Source organism: Odocoileus virginianus, chromosome 5 (assembly GCF_023699985.2).
Source record: "Odocoileus virginianus isolate 20LAN1187 ecotype Illinois chromosome 5, Ovbor_1.2, whole genome shotgun sequence".
Lineage (NCBI taxonomy): Eukaryota > Metazoa > Chordata > Mammalia > Artiodactyla > Cervidae > Odocoileus > Odocoileus virginianus.
Window position 1 is genome coordinate 51,669,217 of NC_069678.1, and position 20,080 is coordinate 51,689,296.

General features: G+C 38.4%; 1 protein-coding gene across 12 annotated transcripts in view; it reads left to right on the forward strand.

Annotated features, from left to right (window-relative positions):
- The window catches only part of SLC44A5 (solute carrier family 44 member 5), a 436,507-nt gene that overhangs the window by 330,370 nt on the left and 86,057 nt on the right, over positions 1–20,080 (forward strand). For all 12 annotated transcript variants that reach the window (XM_070467910.1, XM_070467914.1, XM_020902923.2 and 9 more), the window contains one exon: positions 9,491–9,575. In XM_070467910.1, the coding sequence (XP_070324011.1) occupies positions 9,491–9,575 (85 nt within the window). The remainder of the gene's footprint in view (positions 1–9,490; positions 9,576–20,080) is intronic.

A 20,080-nucleotide genomic window follows, 5' to 3' on the forward strand; every position in this document is an offset into this window, starting at 1 on the left:
GATGGTTCCCTTGCATGTATGTTAGCAGGAAGCTTCAGTTCTCACTGACTGTTGACAATAATGTGGGCTTTATCTGTAGGACTGAGTGTCCTCATGTCATGTCACATGGCTTCCCACAGAGCTACTGATCTAAAGGGAGAGAGGGAGAGCAAAGAGAAAGTTGCATTGCCTTTCATGACCTATTCTTGGAAGTCACCAAATGTTATTCTGTCACATTCTATTCACTAGAAGCAGTCGCTAAGTTTAGTCCACACTCAAGGGATAGGACATTAAGCACCACTATCTGAAAGAAAAATGTCAAATAATTTATAGACATATTTGAAAGCCACTGTTCATGGTGATCTGCAGCCATGAAATTACAAGACACATGCTCCTTGGAAGAAAAGCTATAACCAACCACAACAGCATAATAAAAAGCAGAGACATTACTTTGCTGACAAAGGTCCGTCTAGTCAAAGCTATGGTTTTTCTAGTAGTCATGTATGGATGTGAGAATTGGACTATAAAGAAAGGTGAGTGCCAGAGAATTGATGCTTTTGAACTGTGGTGTTAGAGAAGACTCCTGAGAGTCGTTTCTCTAGAAGATATCTATATCTAGAAGATAAAACTAGTCAATCCTAAAGGAAATCAGTCCTGGGTGTTCATTGGAAGGACTGATGCTGAAGCTGAAACTCCAATACTTTGGCCACCTGATTCAGAGAACTGACTCATTTGAAAAGACCCTGATGCTAGTAAAGACTGAAGGCAGGAGGAGAAGGGGACAACAGAGGATGAGATGGTTGGATGGCATCACCGACTCGATGGACATGAGGTTGAACAGAGTTTGGGAGTTGGTGATGGACAGGGAAGCCTGGTGTGCTGCAGTCCATGAGGTCACAAAGAGTTGGACATGACTGAGAAACTAAACTGAATTGAACTGATATATGTGATCAGCTGAGTAAAAGTAAATGAATGGGGTATATGTATACATGTAGCTGATTGACTTTTCTGTGCAGCAGAAAACTAACACAACATTGTAAAACAACTGCTGCTAAGCCACTTCAGTCGTGTCCGACTCCGTGCGACCCCATAGACAGCAGCCCACCAGGCTCCTCTGTCCATGGGATTTTCCAGGCATGAGTACTGCAGTGGGCTGCCATTTCTTTCTCCTTGTAAAACAACTACTGCCTATAAAATTTAATTTAAAAGAGAAAATGAGATTATTCAGGTCTTCTGCCTATTTCTTAATCAAGTTGTTGGGTTTTTTAATGTTAAGTTGTAGGAGCTGTTTATAGAATTTGGACATTAACCCCTTCTTTTGCCATATCATTTGCAAGTATTTTCTCCAGTTCATTAGGTTATGTTTTGATTTTGTTCATGGTTTCCTTTGCTGTGCAAAAGCTTTTAGTTTAATTAGGTCCCATTTATTTATTTTATTTTTTTGCTTTAGGAGACAGATCCAAAGTCTTGTTACATTTTTTGTCAAAGACTATTCACCCTCTTTTCTTCTAGGGGTTTAATGGTTTCCAATCTTACATTGGAATTCAATGTCTATTCCAATCTTACATAGCAGGGAGGGAACACAGCTCCACCCATCAACAGAAAATTGGATTAAAGTTTTACTGAACATGGCCCTGCCCATCAGAACAAGACCCAGTTTCCCCCTCAGTAAGTCTCTCCCATCAGGAAGCTTCCAAAAACCTCTTATCCTTCTCCATTAGAGGGCCTACAGCCTGAAAACCACAATCACAGAAAACTAAACAATCTGATCACATGGACCACAGCCTTGTCTAAATGAAACTATGAGCCATTCCGTGTGGGGCCACCCAAGACGGTCGGGTGATGGTGGAGAGGTCTGACAAAATGTGGTCCACTGGAGAAGGGAATGGCAAACCACTTCAGTATTCTTGCCTTGAGAACCCCATAAATAGTATGAGAAGGCAAAAAGATAAGACACTGAAAGATGAACTCCCCAGGTGGGTAGGTGCCCAATATGCTACTGGAGATCAGTGGAGAAATAACTGTAGAAAGAATGAAGGGATGGAGCCAAAACAAAAACAACACCCAATTTGGATGTGACTGGTGATAGAAGCAAGGCCCAATGCTGTAAAGAGCAATATTGCATAGGAACCTGGAATGTTAGGTCCATGAATTGAGGCAAATTGGAAGTGGTCAGACAGGAGATGGCAAGAGTGAAGGTTGACATTTTAGGAATCAGCAAACTAAAATGGACTGGAATGGGTGAATTTAACTCAGATGACCATCATATCTACTACTTTGGGTAAGAATCCCTTAAAAGAAATGGAGTAGTCATCATAGTCAACAAAAAGTCTGAAATGCAGTTCTTGGATGCAATTTCAAAAACAATAGAATGATCTTTGTTTGTTTCCAAGGCAAACCATTCAATATAATAATCCAAGTCTATGACCCAACCAGTAATGTTAAAGAAGCTGAAGTTGAATGGTTCTATGAAGACCTACAAAATCTTTTAGAACTAACACCCAAAAAAAGATGCCCTTTTCATTATAGGGGACTGGAATGCAAAAGTAGGAAGTTAAGAAACACTTGGAGTAACAGGCAAATTTGGCCTCGGAGTACAGAATGAAGCAGGGCAAAGGCTAATAGAGCTTTGCCAAGAGAATTCACTGGCTATAGCAAACACCCTTTTCCAACAACACAAGAGAAGACTCTACACATGGACGTTACCAGATGGTCAATACCAAAATCAGGTTGATTATATTCTATGCAGCCAAAGATGGAAAAGTTCTATAGAGTCAGCAAAAACAAGTCCGGGAGCTGACTGTGGTTCATTATCATGAACTCCTTATTGCCAAATTCAGACTTAAACTGAAGAAAGTAGGGAAAACTATTAGACCAGTCAGGTATGACCTAAATCAAATCCCTTACAATTATACAGTGGAAGTGACAAATAGATTCAAGGGATTAGATCTGATATACAGAGTGCCTTAAGAACTATGGACAGAGGTTTGTGACATTGTACAGGAGGCAGTGATCAAGACCATCCCCAAGAAAAAGAAATGCAAAAAGGCAAAATGGTTGTCTGAGGAGGTCTTGCAAACAGATATGAAAAGAAGAGAAGCAAAAGGCAAAGGTGAAAAGGAAAGATATACCCATTTGAATGCTGAATTCCAAAGAATAGCAAGAAGAAATAAGAAATTCTTCCTCAGTGATCAGTGCAAAGAAATAGAGGAAAACAACAGAATGGGAAAGACTAGAGATCTCTTCAAGAAAATTAGAGATACCAAGGAGAACATTTCATGCAAAGATGGGCACACTAAAGGACAGGAATGGTATGGACCTAACAGAAGCAGAAGATAGTAAGAAGAGGTGACAAGAATACACAGAAGAACTGTACAAAAAAGATCTTCATGGCCCAGATAATCACGATGGTGTGATCACTCACCTAGAGCATCCTGGAATGTTGAAGTCAAATGGCCTTCAGACAAAGTTACTGGAGGTGATGGAATTCCAGTTGAACTATTTCAAATCCTAAAAGATGACGCTGTGAAAGTGCTGCACTCAGTATGCCAATGAATTTGGAAAACTCAGCGGTGGCCACAAGACTCAAAAAGTTCAGTTTTCCTTTCAACCCCAAAGAAAGACAATGCCAAAGAATGATCAAACTACCTCACAATTGTACTCATCTCACACTCTAGCAAAGAAATGCTCAAAATTCTTCAATCTAGGCTTCAACAGTACATGAACCATGAACTTCCAGATGTTCAAACTGGTTTTAGAAAAGGCAGAGGAACCAGAGATCAAATTGCTAACATCTGTTGGATCATCGAAAAAGCAAGAGTTCCAGAAAAACATCTACTTCTTCTTTGTTGACTGCCAAAGCCTTAGACTCTGTGGATCACAACAAACTGGGAAATTCCTAAAGAGATGGGAATACCAGACCACCTGACCTGCCTCCTGAGAAATCTGTATGCAGATCAGAAAGCAGCAGTTAGAACTGGAAATGGAACAACAGACTGGTTCCAAATCAGGAAAGGAGTATGTCAAGCCTGTATATTGTCACCCTGCTTATTTAAGTTCTGTGCAGAGTACATCATGAGAAACCTTGAGCTGAATGAAGCACAAGCTGGAATCAAGATTGCTTGGAGAAATATCAATAACCTCAGATATGCAGATGGCACTACCCTATGGCAGAAAGTGAAGAAGAACTAAAACACCTCTTGATGAAAGTGAAAGAGGAGAGTGAAAAAGTTGGCTTAAAGCTCAACATTCAGAAAACTAAGATCATGGCATCCGGTCCCATCACTTCATGGCAAATAGATGGGGAAAAAATGGAAAGCAGTGGCAGACTTTATTTTTTTGGGCTCCAAAATCACTGTAGATGGTGACTGCAGTCCTGAAATTAAAAGACATTTGCTCCTTGGAAGAAATGTTATGACCAACCAAGACAGCATATTAAAAAGCAGAGACATTACTTTATCAACAAAGGTCCATCTAGTCAAGGCTATGGTCTTTTCAGTAGTCATGTATGGATGTGAGAGTTGGACTGTAAAGAAAGCTGAGCACAGAATATTTGATGCTTTTGAACTGTGGTATTGGAGAAGACTCTTGAGAGTCCCTTGGACTGCAAGGAGATCCAACCAGTCCATCCTAAAGGCAATCAGTCCTGTGTGTTCATTAGAGGGACTGATGTTGAAGCTGAAACTCCAATACTTTGGCCCATGATGTGAAGAACTGATTCATTTGAAAAGATCTGGATGCTGGGAAAGGCTGAAGGCAGGAGGAGAAGGGGATGACCGAGGATGAGATGGTTGGATGGCATCACTGACTCAATGGGCATGAGTTTGGGTAAACTCCAGGAGTCGGTAATGCACAGGGTGGCCTGGCGTGCTGCAGTCCATGGGGTCACAAGGAGTTACATGTGAGCATTTGCACACTGATATGGGTACTGTTTAATTCTAAATTAACTTTTAATTTATCATTTACATTACAGTTAGTACACTTTATTGTTTTTAACAGAATTTGTGGTAGATAAGTAATGTTTTATAAATATTATTTCAAGATTTTATAAAAGGAGCATTGTCAAATATTTGTTATAAAAAGGATGTGTTGAGTATGATGGGATTGATAGGGACTCACATAGCCATGATGCTATGTCACTGTTAATTACCTTATATGAGAAGCCCTGATGTTTGTGGGGAAATATTCTAAAACAGATCTATCCTGGAGAAACTCAAGCGAGTCATATGTGTAATGTTAAATTTCCTAGTAGCTACATTTAAGGGAGTAAAAAGAAACAGATGAAATTAGTTATAATATTATACCTTTTAAAATTAACCATAACAAAATATTATAATTTCAAATATAATCAAAATAAATAGTATTAATGAGATATTTACATTATTTTTTATACTGTCTTTAAAACCTGAGATATATTTCACAGTTATAGTATTTCTCACTTCAGATAAGCCACATTTGTGTGTGAAGTAGACATATGTGGTTAGTAACTATCCATATTGGAAAGCACAGGTCTAGAATTTCCATAAATAGGGAAATTCCAAGAAAGGGAGTAAAATGTGAAAAGCCCCTTGCTTTACTAAGGGACAGAATAACTGCTATTAAATATTTCCTTTCCCCCCCTCTTTTTGTTCCCCACCATATTCCTCCAATGAAAGTGTGGAGAGATGTGGACTTAATAAAGAAGACCAAGAGAATTAGAGGGACTTCCCTCATAATCCAATGGATAAGACTTTGCCTTCCAATGCAGGGGCTGCAGGTTTGATCCCTGGTCAGCAAGCTAAGATCCTGTATACCTAACAGCCAAAATAGCAAAGCATACAACAAGCAATATTGTAATAAATTCAATAAAGACTTAAAGAGAGAGAGAGAGAACGAGATACCCTTGACTGAGGTGACTTGTCTGAACTGACCCTTGCAACTTTCAGCTCAAAGTCTTGATGTTCTATCTCAAAAAAAACATCTGCACAACACGTCCGTGCTAGAGGCTGCATGGAGAGGCATAGCAGCCACTTAGTAATTTAAAACTACGAAATCAAGGAAAACTCTTCCCTTGACACTTCCATCTTCATCTTTCCCTCCATCGTCCCTGGGCATCAGATACCTGTCAGCCAGATGCTTTCTCCTGCCAAGTACAAAGCTCTTTTGTACAGATGGCAGAGGCTCCAAAATTACCTGTGTTATCTCCTTTCCTACCATATGTGTCTAACATACAGCTGATCCTCATTATGCTGATATCTTGTTGTTTCCCACTGTTAACAAGCTCTTTCCTAATCTACCGTTTAGTAGGCAGCATTATAGTGACTATAATCTAATGTTTAAAGCATGAGCCCTAGAGAGCAACACTCCTAAGTTCATACCCTGTTGATGCTGCTTAAAACCTGAGTGCTCTTGAGAAGTAAATAAAGCCCCGAGCTGCAAATAATATCTGAAGTGAAAATAATGTCCACTTCACAGGCTATTGTGAGACTCAAATGAGAAACGGATATAATACGTTTCGCATGATACTTGATATATGTAAGCATTTAATAAATTGAAGCCTCTTATTATGACACTGTTTCATCAATCTATAATTCCTTCCCTACTCCTGGTCACCTTCCCAATTCCTTCTCAAATCCTAGTCATTTCCCAGTCTTTCCCGGGTCCCACCTCATCTCCAAGTCTTCTATAGACCTTATTCCCTCATTTTCATGGGTTTCTTGAGAACTCTGACATAAGCTAAACTGGTATTGGCTTCTAGTACGGGACACACAGAGGTCATTTAATAATTTCTTTAATTGGATGACTGATGATGACAAAAAAGCAAACAAATTATTGCAGGTGTTAGCACAACCCCTCAACCCCTCAGTCCTTCTAAGTTTGATTGCCACTATGGCGGATAGTTTTCTCATGCCCACTGACATGGCGGCATGGGCTGATGTTCTTCTATACGGTTTCTGAGAAGGTCCCCAGCAGCACGGAGTCACCTCACTCACGACATTATCCCACTCATTAACATGCCCTTTATTGACTTTGCTCCCTTTGCTGTCTCACTCTCTTTACCTTCACTTAACTAAAATCACGTTGCGAATTAGCTACCTGCATCAGTGCTTGGTTTCCATGAAGCCCAAATAAGACAGGAACTTGCATTACTAGGTCCACATTGTGTGCCTAGTACCGCATTAGGCATTCCACTTTATCTCCTTTCGTATTCTCAACATTCTTTGGGATTGGGTATTATTATAACCATTTTTAGTAACAAATTAGAAAGCCAAGACTAAAACATTTCAGTGACTTTTTCAGGGTCATAAAAATATTAAGCAGCAAATGTTGCAATCCAAATGCTTCTTTCAGTTCGGTTCAGTCGCTCCGTCGTGTCTGACTCTTTAAGACCCCATGGACTGCAGTGCACCAGGTTTTCCTGTCCATCACTAACTCCCAGAGCTTGATCAAACTCTTGTCCATTGAGTCAGTGATGCCATCCAACCATCTCATCCTGATGCGAAGAACTGACTCATTGGAAAAGACCCTGATGCTGGGAAAGTTTGAAGGCAGGAGGAGAAGGGGATGACAGAGGATGAAGTGCTTCTTTAGGTGCCCATTTTGAATAAAGCATATGAAAAAGGACTAAAACATTTGGGGATAAAGTTTAAAGAAATATATTATAGAAAATAGAGTTTGTTAAATTAGATCTCTTAGGTATCTGACAAACTAAGATATAAAAACAGAATTTAATAAGACAGTGTCTAGAGACATTGTACATTGAACACTTAGTTGTCATTTAAATGCCTTATTTATAATCCACTTTCTTTATTCTGGGAAATGAAGATGGGAGAAAACTGCCTGAATGAGTCTGATTTTATAAGAAGGTATTTAGAAGATGAAACTGATTTAGCCTCTATGACATTGGAGAAAGAATTAGACAATGGAGACTTTTCTGGGTGCTTGGATACTAAAAGTAAAGGCTTAGATGGATGGTAAAAATTGAGAAAAATTTCTTTTCCATATTGAAATTCTCATTCAGAATTGATTTATTTTTATCTTTCCAAGTCACACAGGCCGTGTATATATGAGTGATTGAATTGTAACATGAACTGTCAAATCCATTAAATGTGGGTAAGGAGATAGCTGGGCAAATGTTAAAGGAAGCAAAGGACAAAGAGAGAGGTTTTCCATATGCAGGGGCAAACATTAGGTGACCAATGCATCTTCCAGATTTTTAGGAACTGGATTTTTTTAACTTTTTATTTTATATTGGGAGTATAACTGATAAAAACGTTGTGATAGTTTCAGGTGAGCAGCAAAGAAACTCAGCCATACATATATATGGTTTCCATCTCCCACAAACTCCCATGCCACATCAAAGTGTTAGTTGCTCAGTCGTATCTGACTCTTTGCGACCTCATGGATGATAGCATGCCAGGCTCCTCTGTCCATGGGATTCTCTAGGCAAGAATACTGGAGTGGGTAGCCATTGCCTTCTCCAGGGAATCTTCCCAACCCAGGGAAGTTCCTAGGGAGATAGAAAGTGGCTCAGACGGTAAAGAACTTGCCTGCAACGTGGGGAACCTGAGCTTGATCCCTGGGTTGGAAGATCTAGAGAATGGAATGGCTAGCCACTCCAATATTCTTGCCTGGAGAATTCCATAACAGAGGAACCTGATAGACTACAGTCTGTGGGGTCACACAGTGTTGTACAGGACTGAACGACTAACACTTTCACTTTCATCTTGCCACATAGAATTGCATTAATCGAATTAGAGAAATTATAAGCATTCAGTTAGAATTAGAGTATCTCCCAATTTAGCTACCATGGATTACTTCTTGTGGTTCTCTAATATAGCTGGCAAGTATATAATTCTTAGAAAATAAGGATGATGAATTTATATGACCCTACCTGGCATCTTCAGAAAAACAGAATCAAGTCTTCAATTTCATTAAGTTTGAAAACACTGGATATTTATAGGCAGTTTGAGATTATCAGACAAAATGTATATTGAATTTTTATTTTGTGTTACTTCTAAAGTTGCTGCTGTTTACCTTTACAGTGTCATAACAGATCATAAAGAACTAGCCAATTTGAATTGGGCATTATAGTTTCATTTCTTGAAATTTTGAAATGGTTTCCATTTATGTATAACCTAAAAGAATTACATCATAACATTTACTGTAGATTTATTAGCTCTGATGTGAAATCATTTCATTTTGAGCCCTAGCAAAAGTGACTTCTTGCCAACCAAGCATTTGTAGTGTGCCCTCTAATTCACATTTTAATAAATTTCATTTTCTAAGTGTGTTACCTCATGCTTTGGCTACAACCCAGATGAATCCTGAGAGAATAAGAAATGTGCTTTCTGACTGATTCATCCGTATTTTATTTTGCTTTTCATTAAGAAATTACTCTTTGAAGAAAATCAATAATCTTTTGTGACTGAGGGGAGAGGTTAGTGTGCTGCAGTGGTGCATTCTAATTTCTCAAATCAGACTGCCTTTAGCCAGCTGTTGCTGATTGTTTTGTCTTTTCTTGTTCCTACAGCCTGGGTCAATGGTGACCCCAGAAGAGTGGCCTATCCTACAGACAGCCAGGGCTACTTTTGTGGCCAGAAGGGCACCCCCAATGAGTGAGTATGGCTACCTTGCTTTGTCTGATTTTACTGTCTAAGCTGGAATGTAGAAATCACTTTTGCATTAGTCCTACTTAAGACTTCGTAAGAGGACTGAAATTCATAAAATAGGGCTTCCATCCTCTTTTCCCCAGAGAGTTTGTAAACAGGTGGGATGTTTCATATTATTTGATTTAGACAAGATGTCATCGTCCTGCAGAATTTTATTAAAATACATGAAGACCTTGGTTAGTAAAAAATATAATTGTGATGGATAAATTGGACCAGTGAACTTTATGAGAAGTCATATTTTAAAATGCTGTATGAAATGAGCTATTGGAAGGCTGAGATCTGAGTAGCTGCTAAAAAGTTAGACAGTACAGTAGCTAGAACTGTTTTTGTCAGTGTCTACAGATAAACCATTCCACCTTTCAAAGTGAGGGGTACACCTTGAATGTCTTCAATGATTGGCAGGTGGGCTTTTTAAGACAACTAGCTTGCTGCTGACAATGACCCTGAAACTGAAACAAACAAGAAATAATCTTCCATCAAATTCCTTTCTAATGTTAATCATAACAGAAGTTTTCATTTCTGAAAGTAAGTTTTCTATTTCTTCATCATAAAGAAAAAACAAAACAGAAACCCACATTTTTAGAAAAAAATTCTCCTTTCTCACTGGTCCTTTTTTTTTAAAGTTTATTATTATTTTTTTCATTTATTTTTATTAGTTGGAGGCACATTACTTTACAATATTGTAGTGGTTTTTGCCATCATTGACATGAATCAGCCATGGATTTACATGTGCTCCCCATCCCGATCCCCCCTCCCACCTCCCTCCCCACCCCTTCCCTCTGGGTCATCCTAGTGCACCAGCCCTGAGCACTTATCTCATGCATTCAACCTGGGCTGGCAATCTGTTTCACACTTGATAATATACATGTTTTGTTGGTCCTTTTCTTTTCTAGTAATACCTGAGTTTTTACACGATCTCCTGGTTCTTCATAACCAATTCAATTTCTATAAAAGTTGGTAATGAAACTGTGAAAAAACCAAAGAAACAACAGCTCTCTCTACTACCAGAAACAGCAAAACAAGGCTCAGAATATTTCTCTTTGTCCCCATGTCACCCAACTATAACTGTAGAGCTTATTATTCCAAGATATAAAACAGGTTTAAAAAATAAGGTTAGGAAAGTGTAAACAAATTACAGGGTAGAATTATTATGGGCAATTAAGAGAAACCAGAAATTTGGGTGAGGTTGAATGACATGATTAAATCCTTATTCATGTCAGGTTGAGTTTACGATATGTAAGTTAATGTCCAAAAAGGTCCTCATTGCCCATTAGTGAGAACTAAATTCTCAGCCAGGGTGGTAATTCTTAGCCTCAGTAATTCAAAAAATGCTAGACATTGCCAACAAAACCTTCACCCTATGAAGGAGAAAGAAAGCACCGGGTGGTAAAAAGATCAAATAGATCTCTTAATCGCTAGTTCTTTAAAAATAGGCTATCTTTAAAAGGGCTTCTGTAACAGTGTTTCCTGGACTTAAGCCAATGACCCACTTATTTTCAACAAAAATGGGATACCACAAATTTCGTATATTAAAGATCATTCAGAGACAATCCTAGAGTAACACAGATATGTTCTTTAAGGTATTATTTGTAATAACAATATATTGGAAACTGCAGATATCTAATAATATGTGGATGGTAGCAAATTGTGGCCCTTGTATTTAACAAAATATAATGGAGCCATTAAAAATCTGTATTTATAATTTTAAGAATTGATTATGTTAATTTTCTTCAGAGATTCTGGATTTCCTTCTTATTGCCAAATTCAGGATTAAATTGAAGAAAGTAGGGAAAACCACTAGACCATCCAGGTATTACTTAAATCAAATCCCTTATGATTATACAGTAGAAGTAACAAATAGATTCAAGGGATTATATCTGATAGACAGAGTGCCTGAAGAACTATGGATGGAGGTACATAAAAACATTGTACAAGAGGCAGTGATCAAAACCATCCTCAAGAAAAAGAAATGTAAAAAGGTAAAACGGTTGTCTGAGGAGGCCTTACAAATAGCTGAGAAAAGAAAAGACACAAAAGGCAAAGGAGAAAAGGAAAGATATATCCATTTGAATGCAGAATTCCAAACAATAGCAAGGAGAGATAAGAAAGCCTTCCTCAGTGATCAATGCAAAGAAATAGAGGGAAACAATAGAATGGGAAAGACTAGAGATCTCTTCAAGAAAATTAGAGATACCAAGGGAACATTTCATGCAAAGATGGGCACAATAAAGGACAGAAATGGTATGGACCTAGCAGAAGCAGAAGATATTAAGAAGAGGTGGCAAAAATACACAGAAGAACTATATAAGAAAGATCTTCATGACCCAGATAGCCAAGATGGTGTGATCACTCACCTAGTGCCAGACATCCTGGAATGCAAGATTAAGTGGGCCTTAGGAAGCATCACTACAAAAAAGTTAGTAGAGGTGATGGAATTCAGTACAGTTCAGTTTAGTCATTCAGTCGTGTCCGACTCTTTGAGAACCCATGAACCACAGCACGCCTGGCCTCCCTGTCCATCACCAACTCCCGGAGTTCACCCAAACCCATGTCCATTGAGTTGGGGATGCCATCCAACCATCTCATCCTCTGTCATCCCCATCTCCTTCTGCCCTCAATCTTTCCCAGCATCAGGGACTTTTCAAATGAGTCAGCTCTTCCCATCACGTGGCCAAAGTATTGGAGTTTCAGCTTCAACATCAGTCCTTCCAATGAACACTCAAGACTGATCTCCTTTAAGATGGACTGGTTAGATCTCCTTGCATTGCAAGAGACTCTCAAGAGTCTTCTCCAACACCACAGTTCAAGAGCATCAATTCTTAGGTGCTCAGCTTTCTGTATAGTCCAACTCTCACTTCCATACATGACCGTTGGAAAAACCATAGCCTTGACTAGATGGACCTTTGTTGACAAAGTAATGTCTCTGCTTTATATGCTGTCTAGGTTGGTCAAAACTTTCCTTCCAAGGAGTAAACGTCTTTTAATTTTATGGCTGCTATCACCATCTGCAGTGATTTTGGAGCCCCCAAAAATAAAATAGGCAGGTCAGGTGGTCTGGTATTCCCATCTCTTTCAGAATTTTCCACAGTTTATTGTGATCCACACAGTCAAAGGCTTTGGCATAGTCAATAAAGCAGAAATAGATGTTTTTCTGGAACTCTCTTGTTTTTTCAATGATCCAGAGGATGTTGGCAATTTGATCTCTGGTTCCTCTCCCTTTTCTTAAACCACCTTGAACATCTGGATGTTTACAGTTTCACATATTGTTGAAGCCTAGCTTGGAGAATTTTGAGCATTACTTTACTAGCATGTGAGATGAGTGCAATTGGGAGGTAGTCTGAGCATTCTTTCACATTGCCTTTCTTTGGGATTGGAATGAAGATTGACCTTTTCCAGTCCTGTGGACTGCTGAGTTTTCCAAATCTGCTGACATATTGAGTGCAGCATTTTCACTGTGAAGACCTACAAGACCTTCTAGAATTAACACCCAAAAAGATGTCCCTTTCATTATAGGGGACTGGATTGCAAAAGTAGAAAGTCAAGAAACACTTGGAATAGCAGGCAAATTTGGCTTTGGAGTACAGAATGAAGCAGGGAAAAGGCTAATAGAGTCTGCCAAGAGAATGCAGTGGTCATAGCACCCAACCTCTTCCTACAACACAGAAGAAGACTCTACACATGGACATCACCAGATGGTCAACACCAAAATCAGATTGATTATGTTCTTTGCAGCCAAAGATGGAGAAGGTCTATGCAGTCAGCAAAAACAAGACCAGGAGCTGACTGTGGCTCAGATCATGAACTCATTGCCAAATTCAGACTGAAATTGAAGAAAGTAGGGAAAACCACTAGACCATTCAGGTATGACCTAAATCAAATCCTTTATGACTATATAGTGGAAATGAGAAATAGATTTAAGGGACTAGATCTGATAGACAGAGTGCCTAATGAACTATGGATGGAGGTTCATCACATTGTACAGGAGCCAGGAATCAAGATCCTCCCCAAGAAAAAGAAATGCAAAAAAGCAAAATGGTTGTCTGAGGAGGCCTTACAAATAGCTATGAAAAGAAGAGAAGCAAAAAGCATAGGAGAAAGGGAAACATATTCCCATTTGAATGCAGAGTTCCAAAGAATAGCAAGGAGAGATAAGAAATTCTTTCTCAGTGATCAGTGCAAAGAAATAGAGGAAAACAACAGAATGGGTAAGACTAGAGATCTCTTCAAGAAAATTAGAGATACCAAGGGAACATTTCCTGCAAAGATGGGCACACTAAAGGACAAAAATGGTATAGACCTAACAGAAGCAGAAGATATTAAGAGGAGGTGACAAGAATACACAGAAGAACTGTACAAAAAAGATCTTCACGACCCAGATAATCATGATGCTGTGATTGCTCACCTAGAGTCAGACATCCTGGAATGTGAAGTCAAGTGGGCCTTAGAAAGCATCCCTACGAACAAAGCTAGTGGAGGTGATGGAATTCCAGTTGAGCTATTTCAAATCCTGAAAGATGATTCTGTGAAAGTGCTACACTGAATATGCCAGCAAATTTGGAAAACTCAGCAGTGGCCAAAAGACTGGAAAAGGCCAATCTTCATTCCAATCCGAAAGAAAGGCAATGTGAAAGAATGCTCAGACTACCTCCCAATTGCACTCATCTCACATGCTAGTAAAGTAATGCTCAAAATTCTCCAAGCTAGGCTTCAGCAATATGTGAAACCATAAACTTCCAGATGTTCAAGGAGGTTTTAAAAAAGGCAGAGGAACCAGAGATCAAATTGCCAACATCCTCTGGATCATTGAAAAAACAAGAGAGTTCCAGAAAAATATCTATTTCTGCTTTATTGACTATGCCAAAGCCTTTGACTGTGTGGATCACAATAAACTGTGGAAAATTCTGAAAGAGATGGGAATACCAGACCACCTGACCCGCCTCTTGAGAAATCTGTATGCAGGTCAGGAAGCAACAGTTAGAACTGGACATGGAACAACAGACTGGTTCCAAAGGCTGTATGTTGTTACCCTGCTTATTTAACTTATATGCAGAGTACATCTTGAGAAACACTGGGCTGGATGAAGCACAAGATGGAATCAAGATTGCCGAGAGAAATATTAATAACCTCAGATATGCAGATGACACCACCCTTATGGCAGAAAGTGAAGAGCCTCTTGATGAAAGTGAAAGAGGAGAGTGAAAAAGTTGGCTTAAAGCTCAACATTCAGAAAGCCCAGATCGTGGCATCCAGTCTCATCACTTCATGGCAAATAGATGGGGAAACAATGGAAACAGTGACATATTTTATTTTTGGGCTCCTAAATCACTGCAGATGGTGTCACAGTCTTGAAATTAAAAGACGTTTACTCCTTGGGAGAAAAATTATGACCAATCTAGACAGCATATTAAAAAGCAGAGACATTACTTTGCCAACAAAGGTCCATTTAGTCATGGCTATGGTCTTTTCAGTAGTCACGTATGGATATGGGACTTGGACTGTAAAGAAAGCTGAGCACAGAATATTTGATGCTTTTGAACTGTGGTGTTAGAGAAGACTCTTGAGAGTCCCTTGGACTGCAAGGAGATCCAACCAGTCCATCTTAAAGGAGATCAGTCCTGAATGTTCATTGGAAGGACTGATGCTGAAACTGAAACTCCAATACTTTGGCCACCTGGTATGAAGAACTGGCTCATTTGAAAAGACTCTGATGCTGGGAAAGATTGAAGGTGGGAGGAGAAGGGGATGACAGAGGATGAGATGGTTTGATGGCATCACCGACTCAATGGACATGGGTTTGGGTGAACTCTGGGGGTTGTTGATGGATGGGAGGCCTGGCATGCTGTAGTTCCTTGAGTTGCAAAGAGCTGGACACGACTGAGTGAACTGAACTGAACTATATTAATTTTCTTCATAGTCTGGATTTTGTGTCGTGATTATGATTGCCTTCCTCCTGAAAATAACATTTAGTTATATTTCTCCAGGATCTATGGTTTATGAGAAGTTATTAATTGCTAATACACTTGTAATTTGTTTTTGTATATGGAATGAAGTAGGAATCAAACTTCCTTTTTTTTTTTCAGTTGTAAAGCCATTGGTCTTGGAATAATTTGTTGAAAACTATTTTGTTTGTCCTGATTTCTGATAACACTGTTATCATTTGGTAATTGATATATATGTTTCTGAACCATCTATGCTTTTCAGTATACATATTTTAGGCCTCTGAATGTTTTAATTCTTATATAAATGTGTATTAATTTGAACAGTTAACAGGTTGTTTCAAATGTTTATGAGATTTTTTAGTACTTAATGAAAATATTTCTGAAAATATCACATTTCAGTCATAAAACAGTATGGAATTATCATAAAACTAGCCAGAAAGAAATAAATACCTTTAAAAATATATATTTTGAGTGTTATAAGATGGGGTTTCAAGTCAGTACCAAAAGAATGTATTATTAAATAAGTTTTACTGAATTAACTGAAATGCTATTCATAAATATAAAATAAAACTGGCTATTTATTGCATACCTTATGCCAAAATGAATACTGAAACTTGGAAATTTAAATACAAAATATACAACCAAAAAAGTAACAGAAGAAAATGTAGGAGTAGGTTTGTAGAATAATGGGGAAAACAACTTTTTCTAAACTTGACACCAAAGCCAGAAAACATAACAAAAAACATAAGATATATTATGACACAATGTAAACCCACTTTAAGCTACAAAGTGGTATACAAAGTTAAAAGATAAGTAGAAATTCAGGAAAAATGTTTTTCAACATATATATCTGACAATGGGTCAATAGCTTTATTATATGAACTACTTTTACAAAATCAGAAAAGGAAAAGAGGACAATTCAGTATAGAAGTTGGAAAAAGTATTAAAAAGAAAATAGCATGATATGGTAACCAATAATAATAGAAAGTGCTGTTCAATCCCAGTTTTAAAAGAAATGCAAATTAATAGATATTGTTGTTCAGTCACTAAGTTGTGTTCAAGACATTGTGACCCCATGAACTGCAGCACACCAGGCTCCTCTGTCCTTCACTGTCTCACAGAGTTTGCTCAAATTCATGTCCATTGAATCGGTGATGTTATTTAACCATCTCATCCTCTTCAGCCCTCTACTCCTTTTGCCTTCAATATTTCCCAGCATCAGGGTCTTTTCCAATGAGTCAGGTCTTTGCATCAAGTGGCCAAAATACTGGAGCTTCAGCTTCAGCATCAGTCCTTCCAGTGAATATTCAGGGTTGATTCCTCTAGGATTGACTGGTTTGATCTCCTTGCAGTTCAAGGAACTCTCAAGATTCTTCTCCAGCACCACAATTCAAAAATATCAATAAGTGTTCAACCTTTATGGTCCAGCTCTTATATCCATACATGACTACTGGAAAAACCGTACTTTGACTATATGGACTTTTGTTGGCAAAGTGATATCTCTGCTTTTTAATATACTGTCTAGGTTTTTTCATAGCTTTCCTTCCAAGGAGCAAGTGTCTTTTAATTTCATGGCTGCAGTCACCATCCACAGTGATTTTGGAACCCAAGAAAATAAAATCTCTAATTGCTTCCACTATTTTCCCTTCTATGGCCATGAAGTGATGGGACCGGATGCCATGATATTAGTTTTTGAATGTTGAGTTTTAAGACAGCTTTTTTTACTGTTCTCTTTCACCCTCATCAAGAATCTCTTTAGTTCCTCTTCATTTTCTGCCATTGGAGAGACATCATCTGCATATCTGAGGTTGTTGATAATTCCTGGCAATCTTTATTCCAGCTTGTGATTCATCCAGCTTGGCATTTCAAATGAAGTACTTTGCATAGAAGTTAAACAAGCAGGGTGACAATATACAGCCTTGTCATACTCCTTTCCCAATTCTGAAGCAGTCTATTGTTCCATGTCTGGTTCTAACTGTTGCTTCTTGGCCTGCATACAGGTTTCTCCAGAGACAGGTAAAGTGATCTGGCCTGTAAGAATTTGCCACAGTTTGCTTTGATCCACAGTCAAAGGCTTTTGCATAGTCAATGAAATAGAAGTAGACATTTTTCTGGAATTCCCTTGCTTTCTCCATGACCCAGCAAATGCTGCTGATCTCATTTTGATCTCTGGTTCCCCTGCCTATTTAAAGCCCAGCATGTACATCTCAGTGGTCTTGGTTCACATACTGCTGAAGGCTAGCTTGACGGATTTTGAGCATAACCTTGGTAGCGTGTGAAATGAGTGTAATTGTATGTGGTTTGAACATTCTATGTCATTGCTCTTCTTTGGGATTGAAATGAAAATTGACCTTTTCCAGGCCGGCGGCCACTGTTGAGTTTTCCAAATTTGCTGACATGTTGAGTGCAGCACATTAGCAGCAGCATCTTCTAGGATTTGAAATAGCTCAGCTGGAATTCCATCACCTCCACTAACTTTGTAGTAATGCTTCCTAAGGCCCACTTGACTCCAGGATGAAGCTGTCAAATTAAAAAGATTAAAATTTCCAGCGTTGACCAAAGCATGGGGAAGAATTCAAATTTTCTACTGGTTTTGGTGAAATATGATAAGATTTATCACAGTTTATCAATTGTTTATCAAATTTGTATATTCTTTTTGATTTAGCGTTTTTTCTCCTACCTAATGGAAATTTACATAACCTTTCCTAATGTTAACGTACTATGAAATAGTAATAATAAAATGGAAACAGCTAAATGTCTATTAAACTCTAAGGTTTCCACACAGCAAAGGAAATCATCAACAAAATGAAAAAGCAGGTTATAAAATGGGATAAAATGTTGGATTGGCAAAAAAATTCATTTGGGTTTTTCTGTAAGATATTACAGAAAATATCTTACAGAAAAACCTGGACGTTTTAGACAACCCATTATTTGTGGAGCATACATCTGATGAGGGTTTAGTGACCAAAATTTATAAAGAATCCATGTAATTCAATAGCAAAAAAAACAGTGAAACAAATGATTAAAAATTTAGCAGAGGATCTAAATAGAAATTTTTCCAAAGGAGACATAGAGATGGCCAACAGCTAAAATCATATATCACTAATCATCAGCATATCAAACCATGAGTTATCATCTGATTAAAACGGCTATCATCAAAAGACAAGAGAAAACAAGTGCTGGTAAGTATGTGGAGAAAAGGGAACCCTTGTGGATTTTTGGTGGGAATGTAAATTTTTGCAGCCACTATAGGAAACAGTATGACGAGCCGCAAAAATTAAAAATAGAAGTACCACATGGTACAACAATTCCACTTGGTACCTATCTAAAAGAGATCAAATCATTATCTTGAATAGATATCTGCACCCCCTTGTTCATTAAAGCACTATTGTAAGCAGCACTGCTTATAATAGCCAAGTCTTAGAAACAGATAAAGAAAATGTGATTTTATGCAAATGAACAAATTTAATTTAAAAAATCAGTCATAAAAAGAAGGAAATCTTGCCATTTGTGACAAGATAGATGGACCCTTCGTGCATTATGCTATGTGTTGTCAAGAAAAAATGAAGTCATAAAAACAAAAAAGATTGATGGTTGCCAGAAGTGGGAGGTCTGGGTGTAGGAAAGGGGTTTAGGTGGCCAAAGGGTGCAAGTTTCCAGTTAGAAGTTTCTAGGGATGTAATGTACAGCAGAGGATGAGATGATTGGCATCATCAATTCAATGGACATGAATTTGAGCAAATTCCGGGAGATAGTGGAGGACAGAAGAGCCTGGTATGTTGCAGTCCATGAGGTTGCAGAAAGCCGGACATGATTTAGTGACTGAGCAACAATGACAGTGCACAATGTGGACTTCCCAGGTGCCACAGGAGTAAAGAATCTGCCTGCCAGTGCAGCAGATGCAAGACACATGGGTTCAATCCCTAGGTTGGGAAGGTCCCCTGAAGTAGGAAATGGCAACCCACTCCAGTATTCTTGACTGGAAAATTCCATGGCAGAGGGGCCTAGTGGGCTGCAGTCCATGGAGTTGCAAAGAGTTGGACACTACTGAGCAAGCACACAGTGTAGAGTATGGTGAAGTCATAGATGTAAACTAAACTTATTGTGGTAATTATTTTTCAATATATACATGTATGTATTAAATCGTTATGCTATATACCTTTAATACGGTGTTACATGTCAAGCATATCTCAATAAAACTGGAAAAAATTAAAGTAGGATCTAGACAAAAAAAGAAATCCATGGATTTCAATCTAGTATGGTACAGTGTGCTGGCTAAAGAATAAAGTATAATGCCTACAATTCCATCTGAAACATTACATTTACCCCCACTTTCTCTAGTTACTTTCTGGCACAAGAACCTAATTTAATGCCTTGGGTACTTACCACTACATGAATTTATTGTGATTATTGATTTTACTTGTTTATCGTCCTCTTCTAGAGTCAAAATTCTTTGACATCAGGGACGTTCTTTTTTGTTTTGCTGTTGTATCCTCACTTCATTGTAGTCGG